This window comes from Diaphorina citri, unplaced genomic scaffold (assembly GCF_000475195.1).
Source record: "Diaphorina citri unplaced genomic scaffold, Diaci psyllid genome assembly version 1.1 scaffold265, whole genome shotgun sequence".
Taxonomy (NCBI): Eukaryota; Metazoa; Arthropoda; class Insecta; order Hemiptera; family Psyllidae; genus Diaphorina; species Diaphorina citri.
This window is the reverse complement of record NW_007377702.1, coordinates 125,809-147,750: the sequence shown is the minus strand read 5'-3', so window position 1 is coordinate 147,750 and position 21,942 is coordinate 125,809. Positions and strand designations below refer to the sequence as shown.

Sequence of the window (21,942 nt, the reverse complement as noted above, 5' to 3'; positions counted from 1 at the left end):
TGGTGTAGTGGTCAAGACGCTCGCCTGGTAATCAGGAGGGCGTGGGTTCGATCCCAGCCGAGGTATGGAATTTTATCCTCATTTATTTGAGAATTTGACCACATAATAATAGAGCTCTAAGGGTTAGGTGGTAGAGAACGCCTAAGGCGTTAACCTCGCCTAGTGGTTACCTTCCACTCAAGAGTCTATTATTATTATTATTACTATTGTCTGCAATATACACAGGGAAAATAATCACTACTAATCATGTTCATGGGTGTACGACTGTACGTAGCTCGGTGGAAAAGTACTCGTAAACTAGGTATAAGGCCTATTTGAAAATGTTAAAGGGAGAACTCCTAGAGGCGGATATCCAAGTAAAGTACCCACTAAAGGGAATATGTATGAAATTATAGCTACTTGTCTAAGGGATAACATTGAAAAATTTCGCCCCGATTTTGATATAAGTAAAAATGTTCATGAGAAATCAGCTTATTCGTATTTGGTCCTCCAGCAGGACCAAATTCGGCGGGATAATAGGTATTTACATGGTTTAAAATATTACTCGAGAAATGATTTTAACTTTTTTTTCGAACTAATGGAACAAAAAATAGTCCCTTCCATGAACATTGAACAAGTAGGCCCTAATAGCCACAGATATCTCTGTAAGTACATTGCTACGTGTTAATGTATTCCGCGCTAGTCATCCTCATAAAAAATATGATAAAACACATGTCTTAACTAAACTTACCATACACATTGTCAACACAGTTCATTACACGATTTTTGTACCAAACAGTTAGTTGAGTTATTTGAGTGGAAAACGGTTTCGATTTCATTATTGGATTGGCATGACTGTTGATAAGTTAAAACTGAAAGTTATACTTTATTAAGCCTTGTTATATTTTATTAAGTCTTCGCAGTTTGAAAAAATATGATAAAACACATGTCTTAACTAAACTTACCATACACATTGTCAACGCAGTTCATTACACGATTTTTGTACCAAACAAAAAATATGATAAAACACATGTCTTAACTAAACTTACCATACACATTGTCAACGCAGTTCATTACACGATTTTTGTACCAAACAGTTAGTTGAGTTATTTGAGAACAGTGGAAAACGGTTTCGATTTCATTATTGGATTGCCATGACTGTTGATAAGTTAAAACTGAAAGTTATACTTTATTTAAGCCTTGTTATACTTTATTAAGTCTTCGCAGTTTATGAGTTATTTGAGAACAGTGGAAAACGGTTTCGATTTCATTATTGGATTGCCATGACTGTTGATAAGTTAAAACTGAAAGTTATACTTCATTAAGCCCTGTTGTACTTTATTAAGTCTTCCCAGTTTGTTTATAATTTTTTATTATTGTTTTACGGCATGTTGACCCAGTTTTTACCGGAGCCATCTTCAATGTGATCTTTAACGATCAAACAGATTTGAAAAAACAATTCTGAATGAAGTGATTTCTTGAAATATTGTCGTGCGTCGTGTTTTTCTTTCCTGGTACTTTTGTGAACATTTTTGAGGGCTCCTTTTTTTCTAAATATCCAACAATAATATTTTTTTTTTTCTCTCTGTAAGTCAGGAACTCATTTTTAAGACGTTTAAAGATCAATATGCTGTGATCATTTTACATAGTTTCGGATCCATTAGATATCGTTAGATGATAAATTGATAATACTGAAAATCCTCCTTAAAAAATCATTCGGTCACTCTCAGAAGATAAAGAATATTTCGAATAAGATATAGGATTACAACTTTTGATTAAGCCTACTAGGACCATAACTGGATTAACCCCATCATGTCATCTTTCTTCTCCATCCTCACCAAACCGTTTGCATGCTGTGTACCGGGTGGGAGTTATGAAGTGTTTAATTCTTCTAGTTCCTGTGGCACGATGTCGAAACTTCGGAGCACCGTGATTTGTGTCGGCGTGATAGTGGTTTCGTTCGTGCTCATCTCGTCGTTTTATCTGAGCGACAGTGAACAGATTTGAAAAAACAATTCTGAATGAAGTGATTTCTTGAAATATTGTCGTGCGTCGTGTTTTTCTTTCCTGGTACTTTTGTGAACTTTTTGAGGGCTCCTTTTTTTCTAAATATCCAACAATAATATTTTTTTTCCTCTCTGTAAGTCAGGAACTCATTTTTAAGACGTTTATAGATCGATATGCTGTGATCATTTTACATAGTTTCGGATCCATTAGATATCCTTAGATGATAAATTGATAATACTGAAAATCCTCCGAAAAAACATTCGGTCACTCTCAGAAGAAAAAGAATATTTCGAATAAGATATAGGATTACAACTTTTGGTTAACCCTACTAGGACCATAACTGGATTAACCCTATCATGTCATCTTTCTTCTCCATCCTCACCAAACCGTTTGCATGCTGTGTACCGGGTGGGAGTTATGAAGTGTTTAATTCTTCTAGTTCCTGTGGCACGATGTCGAAACTTCGGAGCACCGTGATTTGTGTCGGCGTGATAGTGGTTTCGTTCGTGCTCATCTCGTCGTTTTATCTGAGCGACAGTGACTATCGGCGTAAATTGGCAGACATCAAGTACCCCCGTGTCAGAGTCAAGCGGCCCGACACTTGCAGCTACCAGGTAAGATGTACAGATTTCACAGGCCGAACATTTTCTGTCAGGTAGACCTGACAGGTCGTCTGAAAGACTTATCATTGCTCGAGGTTCCGTCCGCCACCCCCCCACCCCTTCATTTTCTCCTCTATTGTACGTCACACTCCAAAAAATTGGATCCGAGGGGACCACTTAAAAAAAGCTCTAGAGGATTTATTCTGGTCATTTTCTGTCAGGTAGACCTGACAGGTCGTCTGAAAGACTTATCATTGCTCGAGGTTCCGCCCTCCACCCCCCCCCTCCCTTAATTTTCTCCTCTATTGTACGTCAGACTCCAAAAAAATGGGGCCGAGGGGACGACTTGAAAAAAGCTCTAGAGGATTTATTCTGGTGTAATCTGTAGCCCTGATGATGGAGGGAGTGCCTCCGAAACATGTCGGCTTTTAACAAATAAACTAATAATTCTTTGAAGTTCTGCAAAATATATCTGCCTTTTTGGTTCTCCTTATCAAGTTGACCCACAGAACTTATATATAATGACTGCTGAAACCCTCCAAGCGAGCGACAGTGACTATCGGCGTAAATTGGCGGACATCAAGTACCCCCGTGTCCGAGTCAAGCGGCCCGACACTTGCAGCTACCAGGTAATATGTACAGATTTCACAGGCCGAACATTTTCTGTCAGGTAGACCTGACAGGTCGTCTGAAAGACATCATTGCTCGAGGTTCCGCCCTCCACCCCCCCTCCCTTCATTTTCTCCTCTATTGTACGTCAGACTCCAAAAAATTGAGGCCGAGGGGACCACTTGAAAAAAGCTCTAGAGGATTTATTCTGGTGTAATCTGTATACTTCGCAATAACTACAGTCTGTCAATAGGTATATTTTAAACTTGGAGAATCGAACCCGTGACCTTCTGTTTGCAGGCCTGTCATCCCGTCAAGCCCGATCACATCAATGTTCACATTATTCCTCACTCCCATGATGACATGGGATGGCTCAAGACTGTGGAGGAGTACTACACTGGAGGTGAGACTCTTTAAAAACCTCAGTGGTTAAGTGGACTTCGGATCTGGAGATTGGTGTTGTCAGTTTATGTCAAAAGTTTAATTTATCAAGGTGTTGTATTCTCAGATGACCCGACAGTAGTGTGGCTGACCTGGAAGAGATTACCTACAATATTACAGGAAAACTTTGAGCTACATCTCTCTGACTGCCCATGAACTCACGTGACGTAATGGTAGTATGTTTCTAGTTTCCCGAGAACAACATTTGTGACGATCATTCCAGTATAGGTACGAGTACTTAACCATATTGAAATTAACCTTGCTGTTTAGGTAGGTACTATTGGGGAGTATCTTATCATGACTTATCATTTGTCTTTGCTTCCTGAATACCTACTAGTAAATCTTTAGAAATAGAACCAGTTTATGTCAAAAGTTTAATTTATCAAGGTGTTGTATTCTCAGATGACCCGACAGTAGTGTGGCTGACCTGGAAGAGATTACCTACATTCTACAATATTACAGGAAAACTTTGAGCTACATCTCTCTGACTGCCCATGAACTCACGTGACGTAATGCTAGTATGTTTCTAGTTTCCCGAGAACAACATTTGTGACGATCATTCCAGTATACTTAACCATATTGAAATTAACCTTGCTGTTTAGGTAGGTACTATTGGGAAGTATCTTATCATGACTTATCATTTGTCTTTGCTTCCTGAATACCTACTAATAAATCTTTAGAACCTAACCATATTGAAATTAACCTTGCTGTTTAGGTAGGTACTATTGGGGAGTATCTTATCATGACTTATCATTTGTCTTTGCTTCCTGAATATCTACTAATAAATCTTTAGAACCTACTTTCCTAAAAAAAAAAGTAACATTGTAAATTGGTTTTGATCCCGTGAATGAATAAAATGAAATTAAATAAGTATTTTCATTTCAGGTGGGGATCCCAAAACTCCGCACTCGGTTCGAAAAATCATCGGTAGCACAGTAGCAGCTCTCAATAGCAATCCTGACAGACGGTTCATTCAAGTGGAGACGGGCTTCTTTTCCATGTGGTGGAAAGAGCAGAATAACGCCACCAAGGAAATGGTTCGCAAGCTGGTCAACACGGGTCGGCTGGAATTTACTGGAGGAGCTTGGGCCATGAACGATGAGGCCACTGCTCACTACGCCAGCATTCTGGACGGATTCAGTTTGGGTCTCAGGTAAGCTGCGTTATCTGGTACCTCCAGTGCCTTGCAATAGAGAGGGCTTCCTCGTATGCTTGTAACAGATAGCATGTGCATAATTATAATAGCGCATGATTGTCCATCTGGGAAATCGCTTGCTGATGACTTTTCTCATTCAGTTTGGGTCTCAGGTAAGCTGCGTTATCTGGTACCTCCAGTGCCTTGCAATAGAGAGGGCTTCCTCGTTTGCTTGTAACAGATAACATGTGCATAATTATAATAGCGCATGATTGTCCATCTGGGAAATCCCTTGCTGATGACTTCTTTCGAACTCACTCTAGCTGGGTAAAGGTGTTTCAGTTTGGGTCTCAGGTAAGCTGCGTTATCTGGTACCTCCAGTGCCTTGCAATAGAGAGGGCTTCCTCGTTTGCTTGTAACAGATAGCATTTGTGCATAATTATAATAGCGCATGTCCATCTGGGAAATCGCTTGCTGATGACTTTTCTCGAACTCACTCTGGCTGGGTAAAGGTGCGTCGACACTCCACACATAATCGACGTCCCGTCCGTGGATTGGGGTGAATCGATGTTGATCAACGGCCGGTCTTCTATGTTTGGACACACCTTAAGGTTCATGTTATTAGTCAGATACTCGCCTTCGCGTCGTGTCGAATGGAGTGTCTCTTAGAATATCTTAAGCAAACAGTGGCATACCAGTAAAACGATTTCCATCGTTGACAGACTCCTCAACGAAACGTTCGGACGATGTGGTCGACGTCCCGTCCGTGGATTGGGGTGAATCGATGTTGATCAACGGCCGGTCCTCTATGTTTGGACACACCTTAAGGTTCATGTTATTATTAGTCAGATACTCGCCTTCGCGTCGTGTCAAATGGAGTGTCTCTTAGAATATCTTAGGCAAACCGTGGCATAGCAGTAAAACGTTTTCCATCGTTGACAGACTCCTCAACGAAACGTTCGGACGATGTGGTGTGCCCCGCGTTGGATGGCAGATCGATCCGTTTGGACACTCGAAAGAGATGGCATCCATGTTCGCTCAAATGGGATACGAGGGATTCATGTTCTCCCGTATGGACTACCAGGATCTGAGCAAGAGACAGAAGGAGAAGGGGATGCAAATGCTGTGGGAAGCAAGTGCAGATTTGGGTGAGAGAATTGCTGCGTTTATTTTTTTAACTATTTCGAAAAGATATTTACGAGTATTACTCGTATACTCGTATGTAAATCGTAGGTAAATAGGTTACGAGTATTACTATCCAAGTAATCCTGGATAGGTCCTTACAGCGCTCCTTACTTGGTGAGTTGGTCTTCGAGTAAAATAGGTAGGTATTTAGATTTAGTAGGTTCAGTGTATTGTACGAGTAGAATTCACTCAGATAAAGGGTGTCTACAGAGATCCATAAGATGTGATCGGCCCTCAATTCCAATGAGAAAATTTCCTTATGTATTGAAGAGAGCATTGAGTAAATAAAGCCCATTTTTTTTTTTTTTTAGTTATTTTTACAGAGGGAAACCATAACAATCAGAGTTCTTGTCCCTCTATTAAAGTGCTTTACTCGATGCTTTCATCCCAAGCTCTAGTCAAGATTATCTCAAGAAGTTGATATATCTTTTTCAGGCAAATCCTCTCATATCTTCACCGAAATGATCAACAATGTTTACAATCCCCCGAGTGGATTTTGTTTCGACATTCTCTGCCATATTGAATTCATTGATGACGAAACTTCTTCCGGCTATAATGCCCCTTACTTGGTGAGTTGATGTTCGAGATAAGATTAGTAAGTCAGTGAGTTCGAGTTCCTCAAGATTAGGAAGTTTACAAGTTCGGCCATGCCTTTTCTACAAGTTTGGCCATGCCTCGGGATGAACTAGCGGGATTCCGGAGCGAAGCGACGGAATTCAGCTAGTATATCAATAATCCTAACATCCAATGTTTACCTACCATGCTGGCACCGGTTGCTATGCGCATTTATATGTCATAGCTACTCATTTTCCTCACGAGGCTGAGTGGGCCCCGCAACATCCAGTCACGGAATCAATCATTTGCATGATACAAATTTCTTGACTCCGTCGGGAATCGAACCCGGGTCTCTTTTTTTCACTCCAGGCCAAAGAATATCTAAAGTGGGTACAAGAACAGGCGGCACAATTTCGGTCCAACAATATTCCGGCCCTGTTTGGCGGAGATTTCACTTATCAAGAAGCCGAGTATTACTATCGAAGTTTGGACAAAATGATCAAGTGAGTATGTTCTACCAATAACTTTCAGTAAACTAGACTTAACGGGACTGCCTACCTCTGCTGTTTTTCTACCTCTGCTGCAAATTGCGGACTACTGGAAATTCAAGGCTTTTGAGAAAGAAGAGGACACGGAAAGTACATGTATAAGCAACGGGATATAAATAGTCCCCCCCCCCCCCCCCCCGCACTCCTAGCGGAATGCTAATTATCTGTAAACAACATCTTGTGTTATTCCGTTATATTGTCTTGTTGTACTTCCCACAGGATGGGTCATGTAGGTATGATACCTACATACTTATGTACATACATACATCCTTATGTATGTATATTTGTCTACTTATGTACATACATCCTTATGTATGTATGTATGTTTGTCTGCTTATGTGTGCTTCCTCCTTATGTATGATAAGGTACAGCCATATTCAAAATGGGGACCTCTAAGCTGTTATGTGTGGCCTTTGGTAGCTTAGGTACAAGGACTTATGAAGATGGTCCAATATTGGGTGCAATTTATTGGGAGATGAAAATTTGGGATCAAAATTCGCCGCGCTGATTTCTGGGCATCCAGTCACGGAATCAATCATTTGCATGATACAAATTTCTTGACTCCGCCGGGAATCGAACCCGGGTCTCCCACGTGCAAGGCGAGTGCAGTGACCACTACGCCATGGGAGCTGACAACACTGGAAAAATGAAATTAACTTGGGATTCCGGACACATAAAGTGTGTGTATTGGAAAGAGTACTAACAGAATGCATCGCAAAAATTTCCCTTATGAAAGTGAAACAAATACATAATATAGATGGGTACCTCGCTTAAAACAATAACTAACCTAGGTATCAACTGACGATTTTTTTTTTTCACTCCAGGCCAAAGAATATCTAAAGTGGGTACAAGAACAGGCGGCACAATTTCGGTCCGACAATATTCCGGCCCTGTTTGGCGGAGACGAGCGACGTGCATTGATGTTTTAAATTCCGGTACCAAATTTCATTTAAATCGGACCAAACTATCGCAAATTATAGCGGAACAAATATTCAACAAAAAAAAATCCATATTAAATTTGACATCCTAGAATATGGTCCAAAACTGTCTAGTTACAAAGTATCGTTCCGTGGAAAATTTTCACATTTGACACTGTCGAATATGGAATTTTTCATCACTACTTAGGTTAGCTTAGCTACATTATTACTTACCCAAACGCATTTACCTTACCGGTAGGTACTCTATGATGCGGCTCTGATTCTGGCCGGTCCAGTTATTCAAGGGGCGTCTGGCTACATTAGTTGGGGAGAGGGGGATATAAACCTATATAGGGTTATAGAGTGTCCCAGAATGTTTTCTAGGTTTTCCTCAGGACCTGTTTGAATTGAGTTTTCCTCAGAACTAGCTTAAAGCTTAGATTAAATTTTGATGTCCTAAATTATGGGACATCCAGTATATTTTCGTTCAAATTAACGTCGGGTCCCGTCAGTAGGACTCAAAATCTACATACTTATGTACATACTCGTACATACATCCTTAATGTATGTATGTTTGTCTGCTTATGTGTGCTTCCTTATGTATGATAAGGTAGCTTAGGTACAAGGACTTATGAAGATGGTTCAATATTGGGTGCAATTTATTGGGAGATGAAAATTTGGGATCAAAATTCGCCGCGCTGATTTCTGGACCGAGTATTACTATCGAAGTTTGGACAAAATGATCAAGTGAGTATGTTCTACCAATAACTTTCAGTAAACTAGACTTAACGGGACTGCTTCTGTTTTTCTACGTCTGCTGCAAATGGCAGACTACTGGAAATTCAAGGCTTTTGAGAAAGAAGAGGACCCGGAAAGAATATAAGTAACGGGTTAGACTTAACGGGACTGCTTCTGTTTTTCTACGTCTGCTGCAAATGGCAGACTACTGGAAATTCAAGGCTTTTGAGAAAGAAGAGGACACGGAAAGTATATAAGTAAGGGGACTGCTATAAATAGTATTATAGTTCAATTGAAAATCTAACATTCCCCCGTAACAGACGACTTAACAAATGCCCTTCAAATGGCCTCCCTCCTATTTCAGATATGTCAACAACATGCAAATCAACGGTAGCAAGGTCAATCTCTTGTACTCCACACCCTCCTGTTATATCAAAGCCGTTCATAATTCAGGCATCACATTACCTACCAAGCAAGACGATTTCTTCCCGTATGGTTCTGGCAAACATGCGTACTGGACTGGGTTCTTCACGTCAAGACCGGCCCTGAAGCGGTACGAACGATTTGGACACAACATGCTTCAGGTATGAAGAGTTTTCGTTTTAAATAACCTACGTCCTACGTAACTCATCAGGCCCGGAGCGGCCGAGCGGCTACATCTGGTTGATTCACCGGACATCCAATGAGATTGTTTCAAAATTTCTGGAATATCTGCCACTTTGATTCTATTGTAATTGGGCACACGATTGCCTAGATGGTCACCCATTCGGATACTAACCTTGCTTCAGTGATCCATGAAGCATGAAGAACTGGTGCATCAACGTGGCTCATTCGATTATTGTAATTCCATCAGTAGAATTGATAGCCACACTGCCCTCACGTCACGTGAGCTCAAGTGACATGGTAGTAGCTCTAGCTGTCCTGAACGAAATTACCTACAATACCTATTATGGGAAAACTTTGAACTACATCTTTCTGACTCCTTATGAGTTCACGTGATGTGATAGAAGTGTGTTGAATTGATAGCCACACTGCCCTCACGTCACGTGAGCTCAAGTGACATGGTAGTAGCTCTAGCTGTCCTGAACGAAATTACCTACAATATTATGGGAAAACTTTGAACAACATCTTTCTGACTCCCCATAAACTCACGTGACGTGATAGTGTGTTTCTAATTATAGTTCAATTGAAAATCTAACATTCCCCCGTAACAGACGACTTAACAAATGCCCTTCAAATGGCCTCCCTCCTATTTCAGATATATCAACAACATGCAAATCAACGGCAGCAATAATATTCGCACATGATGTTACATGGGTGGATATCAAACAATAGGTGGCAAGGATTTTGTATTATCGGCCAGTTTGGGAGCTAGAGAGAAAGAATGAGAAAGATCGATCATTGTCTGATTAGGAATATCTGCCACTTTGATTCTATTGTAATTGGACACGCGATTGCCTAGATGGTCACCCATTCGGATACTAACCTTGCTTCAGTGATCCATGAAGAACTGGTGCATCAACGTGGCTCATTCGATTATTGTAATTCCATCAATGGAATTGATAGCAACACTGCCCTCACCTCACGTGAGCTCAAGTGACTTGGTAGTAGCTCTAGACTGGGTTCTTCACGTCAAGACCGGCCCTGAAGCGGTACGAACGATTTGGACACAACATGCTTCAGGTATGAAGAGTTTTCGTTTTAGGTAACCTACGTCCTACGTAACTCAACAGGCCCGGAGCGGCCGAGCGGCTACATCTGGTTGATTCACCGGACATCCAATGAGATTGTTTCAAAATTTCTCAAAAAAATTCTCAGGAATCTAATGAGGCCTTCCGGAAGCAGCCATGGCTCTCACCCAGTAGTATCTACAGTGAAGACCTGTCTATATCTGAACATCAGTTCATGTGAACCCTCGGAAACCTGGGACAAGTTTGCTATCAATGTGTACAACGCTTTGGGTCGCACGGTAAACCGATATGTGAGGATACCTGTCAAACAGAACGTGTTCTATATCGTTCGGGACCACACAGGTAATGCTAATAGGGATCCAAAGGAATTTTAGATTGTTTCAAAATTTCACATCACCCAATGGAATATTATTTTACCCTCATTTTCAAATTTTCATCTCTCCAGATTCTTTAGGATCCTCTTTTGTTATTTTGTCCTAATTTCCAAAGGGTCATGAATTAGAGAAATATCAAGCACAGAGCACTGCTGTATACCCTCTTCCATAAGCAAAATTTCTCATCACCCAATGGAATATTATTTTACCCTCATTTTCAAATTTTCATCTCTCCAGATTCTTTAGGATCCTTTTTTGTTATTTTGTCCTAATTTCCAAAGGGTCATGAATTAGAGAAATATCAAGCACAGAGCACTACTGTATACCCTTTTTCATAAATTTCACGTGTTACAATAGAAGTTATAGAAGTGACCTCTACATTCCAAGGAATTTCTCATTTCACCCGATGCTATCGAGGGAAATTTTTCATTACTTCGCAATAAATTTATCTCTCCACCTCATTATTCCTTTGTTCAGATTATGAACTCTTCACATACAACCCACAAGCGCACCATAAAGTCTTACTAAATCATTGGATGGTTTGTCGTTTCCAATTTTCTCCAGTTTAATTCAGAAATACTTTCTAGAGTCATAAATCTAACTTTTGAGAATGAGAATACGTGGCTGTTGCGATGACATGTAAAGTTATGATATTATGAGGTTTTTGGCGTAAATAAATAAAATTACACTGCAGTTACTTTATCTTTTCGTTGTTCCACGTTTTGAATAAGCTGGATTTTTTTCCCACTATATGAATTTTATTAGCTTTTATTCTCTCATGTTCGTTGTTTAGGTGTGCAAGCAACTGTATGTTCTGTCAAATTTAAAGTCGCATTCCAGTCATCATCACGAGGATGATCTTAACGTTCTCCGGGAAGCAATGGGGGTCCTCCAGCATCATGATGGCATTACAGGAACAGCTAAGCAACATCCGAGTAACAATTATGCTGAACTTATTCATAACGGATTGGCAGCATGTGAAAAGGTGGCGAACGATGCTTTCCAGTAAGTAGACATAGGATGTGTTTCACCATCCTTATTTTTAATTCTCCGGGAAGCAATGGGGGTCCTCCAGCATCATGATGGCATTACAGGAACAGCTAAGCAACATCCGAGTAACAATTATGCTGAACTCATTCATAACGGATTGGCAGCATGTGAAAAGGTGGCGAACGATGCATTCCAGTAAGTAGACATAGGATGGGTTTCACCATCCTTATTTTTAGCCCCTATACCCTATGCCCCTAACAGCCCTGTTAAGCCTATACAAATTAAATGGAACTTAACAGGCTGTTAACTTATCAAGCCTTCTAGAGGCTGAAAAAATATTCGTGAAACCTACCAATAAAGTGAATAAAGTCACATTGGCTTAACTTTTATCTTGCCAGGAATCGAACCTGATGTCCCTGTATGCAATTTCAAAGTCATGACCACTATTCTCGGGAGTTAGGGAGGCTGCAACCTGTACCAAAATGTACCTGTGATGAAATTTGTTATTCACCTAAAAGTTTCCACTTGACTGGATATCTACATAATAATTGCACACGTATACTATCTATTTTTAAACCTGGATGAAAATATCCTGGATTTCCTGAGGAAGCTTATTTTGAATTCAATGAAAACCATTTCACAGAATTCATTGAAGGGCTGTCTTTGTTTAGCTCCAACCTGTATTCCCATGCGGTTTTCCAACTTTTTAGAAACTTTAAAACATACGTCTCAAGAGAAGGTTTCCGAGTACGAAGAAAGTGAACAAAATACATCATGAGGGAAATAAGCTAGGAATCTGTTGAAAATTATAAAGCACTCAAAAAAAAAAAAGTTTGGAAAATTCAATTCCTCGTTCCTTTCTTGCAAATTGTAGCTTCATCGTTCTTGTTGCAAGAAAAAAATATTACATGCTAACTTGAAAAGTTTCCATTATATTTTCCAGCAAGATGCGAAAGTTATGGATCGAACAGTATGTCCCTTGAGGAAAAACATTTTTCTTAGAAACATAAAAACAACGTAGATATCTACCCTAATGTCCATTTCTACACTTCCACCTGCATCGTTTCATAAATTGGGTTTTTGTGTCGGGGATGAAACGATTTATCCTTTCTGATTTGAGCACTGACATATAAAATGTACAAAATAATTGTAAGTTTCTCTTAGGTGCGAAGTCAACGATAGTACAGTCGAGGACGTGGTGCGACTTTTGAGTAATGGAGAGGTGACCACTACTGTTTACAAAGGTAAGGTTGACTTTGTACTCGGTCAATTTTATACTCTTCATAAGGCCAGCCGCTCACTATCAGGTAGACCTAACAGGTACACCTAACCTAAGAGATGTGTGTGCTCATCAGGTAGATTTGACAAGCGGACTGATCAGGTGTACCTGTCAGGTCTACCTGATAGTGAGTGGCTGGCCTAAAGGTAAAGTAAATTTTGTACTGAGATCTTTAATAGGTTTGGGGACCATTAGGTATGTAATAACAAGTCCGAAGTCAACGATAGTACAGTCGAGGACGTGGTGCGACTTTTGAGTAATGGAGAGGTGACCACTACTGTTTACAAAGGTAAGGTTGATTTTGTACTCGGTCAATTTTATACTCTTCATAAGGCCAGCCACTCACTATCAGGTAGACCTAACAATTACATCTGACCTAACAAGTGTGTGTGCGCTCATCAGGTAGACCTGACAAGCGGACCTGATCAGGTGTAACTGTCAGGTCTACCTGATAGTGGCTGGCCTAAAGGTAAAGTAAATTTTGTACTGAGATCTTTAATAGGTTTGGGGACCATTAGGTATGTAATAATAAGAAAATAACGAGAAATTCAGGCTTTTAGATAGGACTTTTGCACCCTATAGTGAGGTACTTTAAGGGCAATCAAGAAAAGAAAACACGCTGTTGCAAGCAAAAAAAAAGCAGAAAAAAGGAGGAAAAAATCTGCACAAACGGCTTTTAGATAGGACTTTTGCACCCTATAGTGAGGTACTTTAAGGGCAATCAAGAAAAGAAAACACGCTGTTGCAAGCAAAAAAAAAAAAGCAGAAAAAAGGAGGAAAAAATCTGCACAAACTTTTTTTTTATAAGAAAAGAAAGAAAGTAGAAAAAAGTGTTCCTCTAGGAAAATGAATAAATTTGCTTAGAGCGTTTCCTTGTTGTTTAGTTTGCGGAAGAAAATGCAATGTACCAGCAAGAAGAGAGTGGTTAGTGAGGAGAAAAAAATGCTTTCATGTTAATTGAAAACTGCCGGCCCTTCCCACCCTTGGCCAATGATGCAAGTCTTTAAAATTGTGACAGTGTCATAGCAAAGAAGTCACAATACTGTTGGCAACAAGGAAAACCATACTAGAGGTATCATGTAACATACAAACAGACTAAAAACTCATTCGGTCGAAAATGCGGCAGTAAATTTAAGGTCCTGTAGTCCTGAGATATCACTTTTGATTTGAGAGATTGAAAGGCTGACGAAAAATACCGACCCCGTCTTTACACGGGAAAAGGCAAAGAAAAAGAAGAAGTCCTGAGATATCACTCTGACAGTGATGCAAGTCTTTAAAATTGTGGCAGTGTCATAGCAAAGAAGTGATGAGTAATCTCTCACAATACTGTTGGCAACAAGGAAAACCATATTAGAGATATCATGTAACATACAAACAGACTAAAAACTCACATTCGGTCGAAAATGCGGCAGTAAATTTAAGGTCCCGTAGTCCTGAGATATCACTTTTGATATGAGAGATTGAAAGGCTGACGAAAAACACCGACCCCGTCTTTACACGGAAAAGGCAAAGAAAAAGAAGAAGTCCTGAGATATCACTCTGACAGGCAAGTTCATGCCTGGTTCATAGACGTACCACGCTCAACGTTTCTTAACCTCATTGACTGCCGGAAACGGGTGGCTCCAACTTCGCCCAGCCGCTGGCTACATTGCTTGTTCTACTTTACTTGAAGTTGACTTTAACCAGAAATCAAAACAAATATGAACTCGTAGGTAGATGCAAGTCTTTAAAATTGTGGCAGTGTCATAGCAAAGAAGTGATGAGTAATCTCTCACAATACTGTTGGCAACAAGGAAAACCATACTAGAGGTATCATGTAACATACAAACAGACTAAAAACTCATAAAAACTCATTCGGTCGAAAATGCGGCAGTAAATTTAAAGTCCTGTAGTCCTGAGATATCACTTTTGATATGAGAGATTGAAAGGCTGACGAAAAACACCCACCCCGTCTTCACACGGGTAAAGGCAAAGAAAAAGAAAAAGTCCTGAGATATCACTCTGACAGGCAAGTTCATGCCTGGTTCATAGACGTACCACGCTCAACGTTTCTTAACCTCATTGACTGCCGGAAACGGGTGGCTCCAACTTCGCCCAGCCGCTGGCTACATTGCTTGTTCTACTTTACTTATAGTTAACTTTAACCAGAAATCAAAACAAATATGAACTCGTATATTGAACAAAAATAAATGACAAACAATATTATGGGAAAACTTTGAACTACATCTTTCTGACTCCCCATGAGTTCACGTGACGTGATAGTAGTGTGTTTCTATTCTACCTTTATCATCTTTCTGACTCCCCATAAACTCACGTGACGTGATAGTGTGTTTCTATTCTACCTTTATCAAAAAAAAATTCTCAGGAATCTAATGAGGCCTTCCGGAAGCAGCCATGGCTCTCACCCAGTAGTATCTACAGTGAAGACCTGTCTATATCTGAACATCAGTTCATGTGAACCCTCGGAAACCTGGGACAAGTTTGCTATCAATGTGTACAACGCTTTGGGTCGCACGGTAAACCGATATGTGAGGATACCTGTCAAACAGAACGTGGTCTATATCGTTCGGGACCACACAGGTAATGCTAATAGGGATCCAAAGGAATTTCAAAGGAACTTTAACTGTGTTGAGCATAAATGCTTGTCACAAATATCGTTCCCTGCTTAAAACACTACGATAAATTTCATGACTTAACTTGGACGACTTTATCCAGAACGGATAATGTTCGTTCTCGGATCGGCTGGCTTTCTCCTATCCCGTCTTCCTCTTTGATTTCAGGACGATAAGACCTTAGCAGTTACAGTTCCTTCTATCAAACCTCTTTTTGCATAACCATGAGATTCCTGTGTATTCCAGGTACCATTCTTCCAACTCAAATCGCTCCGATTCACGACAAGGTTCTTCAGCTGGCAGAGCGTACATCTCAGAACTCTTCTGCAAAGATGGAACTGGTGTTCAAAGCGACCTTGCCTCCAATGGGGTACAGTTCATTCTTCGTATCCACAGGACCAGGGAAGACCAGTGAGGTTTCGCCTTCTCATGACAACTTCATCGGGACTTCGGTATGTAAGGGCTGGATTACACAAGTTCAGTAAAAAGTTCAGCTACTGGCCTTGTGCAGGGCCGCATTTAGCCCCCGCTCCTCGAGCTCAATTTTTCTCCTTTACTGTAGGCCAGGCTCCGAAAATTTGGAGCCTCCATTTTCGGGACATCACTGCTTGGACTCTCGGCCCTGGCCTTGTGTAAACTGGCAACAGTAACATTCCAGTCCAGTTGGGAAAAATACACTAGTGAATGGCTGGTGGCATAATGATGTAAACATCACCAAGTTTCAAAGAGACTCTCCTCTTAGCTCAAGAAAAATAATTTAGATATATGTAGGTATCTTGTCACAATCAGCAACTTCTCTGGTTTACAGATGTTCGGTCTTCGGTTGACAAAGAGACTCTCCTCTTAGCTCAAGAAAAATAATTTAGATATGTAGGTATCTTGTCACAATCAGCAACTTCTCTGGTTTACAGATGTTCGGTCTTCGGTTGGACAAGGATGGACTTGTCTCCCAGCTTCTGAAGAACAACCATAGTCTGCCGATGACTCAAACATTCGGCTACTACGTAGGACATGAGTCAGACTATGGGAACAATGACAATGGTGAGATGTCCTCAGGAGCTTACATCTTCAAACCAGAAGTCAACAAATCCGTGGTCAGCAAATCCGAAGTCAACGATAGTACAGTCGAGGACGTGGTGCGACTTTTGAGTAATGGAGAGGTGACCACTACTGTTTACAAAGGTAAGGTTGACATTGTACTCGGTCAATTTTATACTCTTCATAAGGCCAGCCACTCACTATCAGGTAGACCTAACAGGTACACCTAACCTAAGAGGTGTGTGTGCTCATAAGGTAGATCTGATAAGCGGACCTGATCAGGTGTACCTGTCAGGTCTACCTATACAGTTCATTCTTCGTATCCACAGGACCAGGGAAGACCAGTGAGGTTTCGCCTTCTCATGACAACTTCATCGGGACTTCGGTATGTAGTGGCTAAATTGCACAAGACCAGTAAAGAGTTCAACTACTGGCCTTGTGGCCGCATTTAGCCCCCGCTCCTCGAGCTCAATTTTTCTCCTTTACTGTAGGCCAGGCTCCGAAAATTTGGAGCCTCCATTTTCGGGACATCACTGCTTGGACTCTAAATCGTCACCCGATACAAGATCCCGAGTTTCAACTCTCAAAACCGATTCTACACCGATTCCAACGGTCGCGAAATGATCGAGCGGATCCTCAACTATCGCCAAACCTGGGAGTTGGACAACCAGGAACCGATTTCGTCCAACTATTACCCGGTGACCAGTCGGATTGCGGTGGTGGATGATGTACTGCAGATGAGTGTACTGACGGATAGAGCCCAGGGTGGTACTAGTTTGAAAAAGGGTGAAATCGAACTCATGGTAAGTACCTAGGTAGAATAGAATAGAATTTGAATGGAATAGAAATGGAAAGGAAAAATAGAATGGAAAATAGAGAAGGAGAATGGATAAAAGAGCAGGAGAAACAAGCTGGGTCCGTCCCTCTGGGAATTTTTTAGCCCGTAGTTTATTCGATCGTGATTAAAGAAAATCAGTACCTATATATGTACCTACCTGATTTGTTTAATATTCAGTACACAGAATTCTGTGCCTTTTTTAAACACCTATAGTACCTACGTACCTACCTAATTTGTTTAATATTCAGTACACAGAATTCTGTGCCTTTTTTAAACACCTATACTAAAACCACTAGAGTTTCTATTATAACCAAGTTTCAAAGTAGAATTAACTATACATAACTTATGAGTGATTTCATTTTGTGATGAGAGTACCTACATATTCCTCTCCTTTTGATTACCTACAATATTATAGTTGAGTAAACCTTCTAACCTACTTATGTATGAATGTGCTGATTGATTTCCTGACTAAAAACTACATGAAAAGGACTTTGAAAAATTATGTAGGCTTTTTGGGGGCGTTTTCCTTAAAAAGGACGACCGCGGCAAATCTCTAGCGTACAAAATGTACCTATAAAAGTTTTCTATTTCTAAATTTTCTACCTACTACGAAAGCTTGAGACTACGTGCATGGAATAATGGAGAATAGAAAACCACTCACCCCAACTTTCGACATTCAATTTCGATGAACTTATCTAAAAAGCTCCGAATAAACTTTTCGTCATCAGTCCCCCGAAACTTTTGTACACTTTTATGAAATCGCCAACTTCGCCCAGCCGCTGGCTACATTGCTTGTTCTACTTTACTTGAAGTTGACTTTAACCAGAAATCAAAACAAATATGAACTCGTATATTGAAGAAAAATGACAAATTGGAAACTCCAAGGCCGGAGGAAGGGAATGAAATATTATGAAACAAGTTTCCAACAATTTCAACCCCGAGAAGGAGGAAAATATGGAGGGAAAACCGAGGGAAAAAAATACGAAGGGAAATGTTCGCAATCTTGATTACATTTTGTTCCAACATGTTCAATGTTCAATTATTCTGTTCATCTGTTCAATAAGTTCTAAGTTTCCATCGGATGGTGTGAGATAGTGGGCAGATAAGCAAGAGAAGAACTAAAGGAAAAAGAGAACGAGAGAAGAGTCAAAAGAACAGGAAGAAGAGGGGAGTGAAAAGTGTAATGAGAATTTGAGAAAAATCTCTCGAGGTACCTACAGAGATAGTGGGCAGATAAGCAAGAGAAGAACTAAAGGAAAAAGTAAAAAGAGAACGAGAGAAGAGTCAAAAGAACAGGAAGAAGAGGGAGTGAAAAGTGTAATGAGAATCTGAGAAAAATCTCTCGAGGTACCTATCTAGTATTTTGATTCATCGAAACTTTCGAAAGTTGGCGTCGGATACCTAGCTGTTAGAATAGGGAAACATTTGTATGAATGCCGTGTATCTATGTAGTTATGCAATGTGCTCAACAAAGTCTTCGAATTTTGAATATTGTGGTTTTAGAAAGTGAGTTACTAGGTTACTACTATAATACTACTCGTACTATACCTACCTATTTCAGTCTTGCAAGCCAGCCTGGCTACCTTGGAGGGTAGAGCGTCTGCCTTGTAACCGATTTAAATTTATAATAATATTATTTAGTTATACATGCTTACTTGTACCTACTTATAATTCATGATTATTTTAAGTATATACATATTATTATAATATTTGATGATGTAGGTGTAGGTGTCTTATCTGGGACTCTTGTGTAACTTTTGAGGAATTTACTCTCAAACATACATACCTTGTGAATCTATAAAGGTACCTGGGAAAATATTTCCATTTAACTTTTCCTTAAATAAACACAAGTCAAAAGTATCAAGGAATGCTGCAGTGATTAGTCCCGCCAAATCAAAAATGCCCTTATCTTGGTAGCTGAAATTTACATACTGCCCTATTCACGTTCTTAAAATACCTACATGTAAAGGAGTAAAAATACAAAATTAGTTTCCAAAAACAACATTTCACAATCTGCATCAATCTCGTAATGCTGGCGTCCCGACCTTACGCAGACTGTTAAAATTGAATTAAATTTACATACTGCCCTATTCACGTTCTTAAAATACCTACATGTAAAGGAGTAAAAATACAAAATTAGTTTCCAAAAAAAGCAACATTTGACAATCTGCATCAATCTCGTAATACTGGCGTCCCGACCTTACGCAGACTGTTAAAATTGAATAAAATTTCATATCTTTCTTGGACTAACAGACTTGGCAGTGAACTTTCTACCACAAGGTATTTTGAGGGATATATTGCCATTTACATACTGCCCTATTCACGTTCTTAAAATACCTACATGTAAAGGAGTAAAAATACAAAATTAGTTTCCAAAAAAAGCAACATTTCACAATCTGCATCAATCTCGTAATGCTGGCGTCCCGACCTTACGCAGACTGTTAAAATTGAATAATATTTCATATCTTTCTTGGGCTAACAGACTTGGCAGTGAACTTTCTACCACAAGGTATTTTGAGGGATATATTGCTCTAAACCTACCCTTCGAACTCCAGCTTTCTATGCAAATTTGAGGAAATGAAATATCGGTAATATTTCATCAGGAGAACTTTCGATTCTTTTAAGCCCGAAAGTTTCTCGCGAAAACAAACAGACTAAATTGTTCGACAAAATCAAACAAGAGAAACAATCAAAAGTTTCGGAGGAAAGTTTCTTCTCCCGCAATAGGTAGAAGTAGCAGGGATCTACTCCTCCATCCACCCACAAACACACTCTTCGTAATGTTAAGGCGCACAGTAGCGCTCCGCACGGCCCGAGTCAGAATCATGTACATCTGAGCGCACGGCACTGCGCCAGGCCAAGTTCCAGTATACCTATAACTGCTGAAGTCTTTATGCTGGGGTTTACCAATCCGGCATTAAGATGAAACGAGGATTTCCCTATACTTAATACCCAGGTCAACCTAGGATACCCAGGTCAACCTCGGATACAAGTCAGAATCATGTACATCTGAGCGCACGGCACTGCGCCAGGCCAAGTTCCAGTATACCTATAACTGCTGAGGTCTTTATGCTGGGGTTTACCAACCCGGCATTAAGATGAAACGAGGATTTCCCTATACTTAATACCCAGGTCAACCTAGGATACCCACAGGTCAACCTCGGATTCAACTCAATTCTGAGACAATCCATGGTGATAAAACTCGACCTTAGTGACGGGAGTTTTACCCTCCATTCGACTCCGCCTCAGACAGCCTGAGTGGGATCGGGAAAAGCCAGCAGCACGCGCGATTGTCCAGATGGCCATTCATCCGGATACTAAACACGCACAGCGTTGTTTAACTTTCGTGATCCATTGGGAACAGGTGCATTCAACAGGTTATCGCAGCTGGCTCCGTCGCATCCCTTAGGCCAGCCACTCACTATCAGGTAGGCCTCACTATCAGGCGGACCTGATCAGGTGTAGCTGTCAGGACTACCTGATAGTGAGTGGCTTGAGTATTGTAATCTTCAGGTACCTATCTACATAATATAATCCCATTTCGATCATACGAGTATGTGTCTGGAGACATCAAACGGAATAGCCATCAGGTTAAACAGAAGATCTTGTTTACATTCCAGCACGAGATAAGAATTCTCATTATCTCTTTTGGCGGACTCAAATATCAAATCAGCATTATTTAAATGGTAATTCAGCATGTGCTGGTGTGCTACAATACAACCTTACTACAGTGTGTAAAACCAATATGAACTCTTCTTATCTCACCCATTATCATAATAAGATCTCATGCTGACTTAACATTTGAATCTGCACAGTATTCTTGGGAACTGCTGATCCAGCTTTTAATAAGGAAAGTCCATCCGTACTTACCTAGCTAGGTAATTGATAGGCCTCATTAAAAGCTGTTCTTTGTAAACATATAAAAACATATGTGCCATAGATAGGTACCTATAACTAGCGACCTACATCTAGGAAGTCCTGGAAGAGTACCAAGTTCATATTTCAATGAAAGGAAAAAAAGGTAAAAAAAAAAAAAACAAACAAACAAAAGCTTTTTCTCGGAATTTTTTGCTTCTGAAAAACCGTGTTATTTCAAGTCCAGATTTCCTGCGTTAGGTACCTGTGTCTGGGCAAAACCTTTTCTGCTCGTTTTTTTTTTTTTTTTTTCGGATAAGGCGTTTTAACACAGGAATACCCTGGTCGTTCACGCCGGTTCACGGTATTTTATATAAGGTGGTAGATGTTTATATCTTGTAGATATTTGAAAAGGGATTTGACGCCCTCATCACTTCTTCTTCTTCTTCTTCTTCTTCTTCTTCTTCTTCTTCTTCTTCTTCTTCTTCATGGTCTTTTCCCGTGTTCACATGGGGTCGGCGTTTTTCGCCAGCCTCTCAATCAGCCCTT

At 40.2% G+C, this 21,942-nt stretch overlaps 1 protein-coding gene across 1 annotated transcript in view; it reads left to right on the top strand.

Moving 5' to 3' along the window:
- The first annotated feature begins 2,309 nt into the window (after positions 1-2,309).
- Positions 2,310-21,942, top strand: part of LOC103506844 (lysosomal alpha-mannosidase) — a 32,253-nt gene continuing 12,620 nt past the window's right edge. Inside the window, exons 1-12 of the mRNA XM_026821813.1 lie at positions 2,310-2,600; positions 3,498-3,600; positions 4,524-4,791; positions 5,716-5,921; positions 6,394-6,527; positions 6,883-7,016; positions 9,081-9,300; positions 11,575-11,667; positions 11,848-11,966; positions 15,416-15,630; positions 15,909-16,114; positions 16,574-16,844. Of these exons, the coding sequence (XP_026677614.1) occupies positions 2,343-2,600; positions 3,498-3,600; positions 4,524-4,791; positions 5,716-5,921; positions 6,394-6,527; positions 6,883-7,016; positions 9,081-9,300; positions 11,575-11,667; positions 11,848-11,966; positions 15,416-15,630; positions 15,909-16,114; positions 16,574-16,844 (2,227 nt within the window). The 5' untranslated portion in view covers positions 2,310-2,342. The remainder of the gene's footprint in view (positions 2,601-3,497; positions 3,601-4,523; positions 4,792-5,715; positions 5,922-6,393; positions 6,528-6,882; positions 7,017-9,080; positions 9,301-11,574; positions 11,668-11,847; positions 11,967-15,415; positions 15,631-15,908; positions 16,115-16,573; positions 16,845-21,942) is intronic.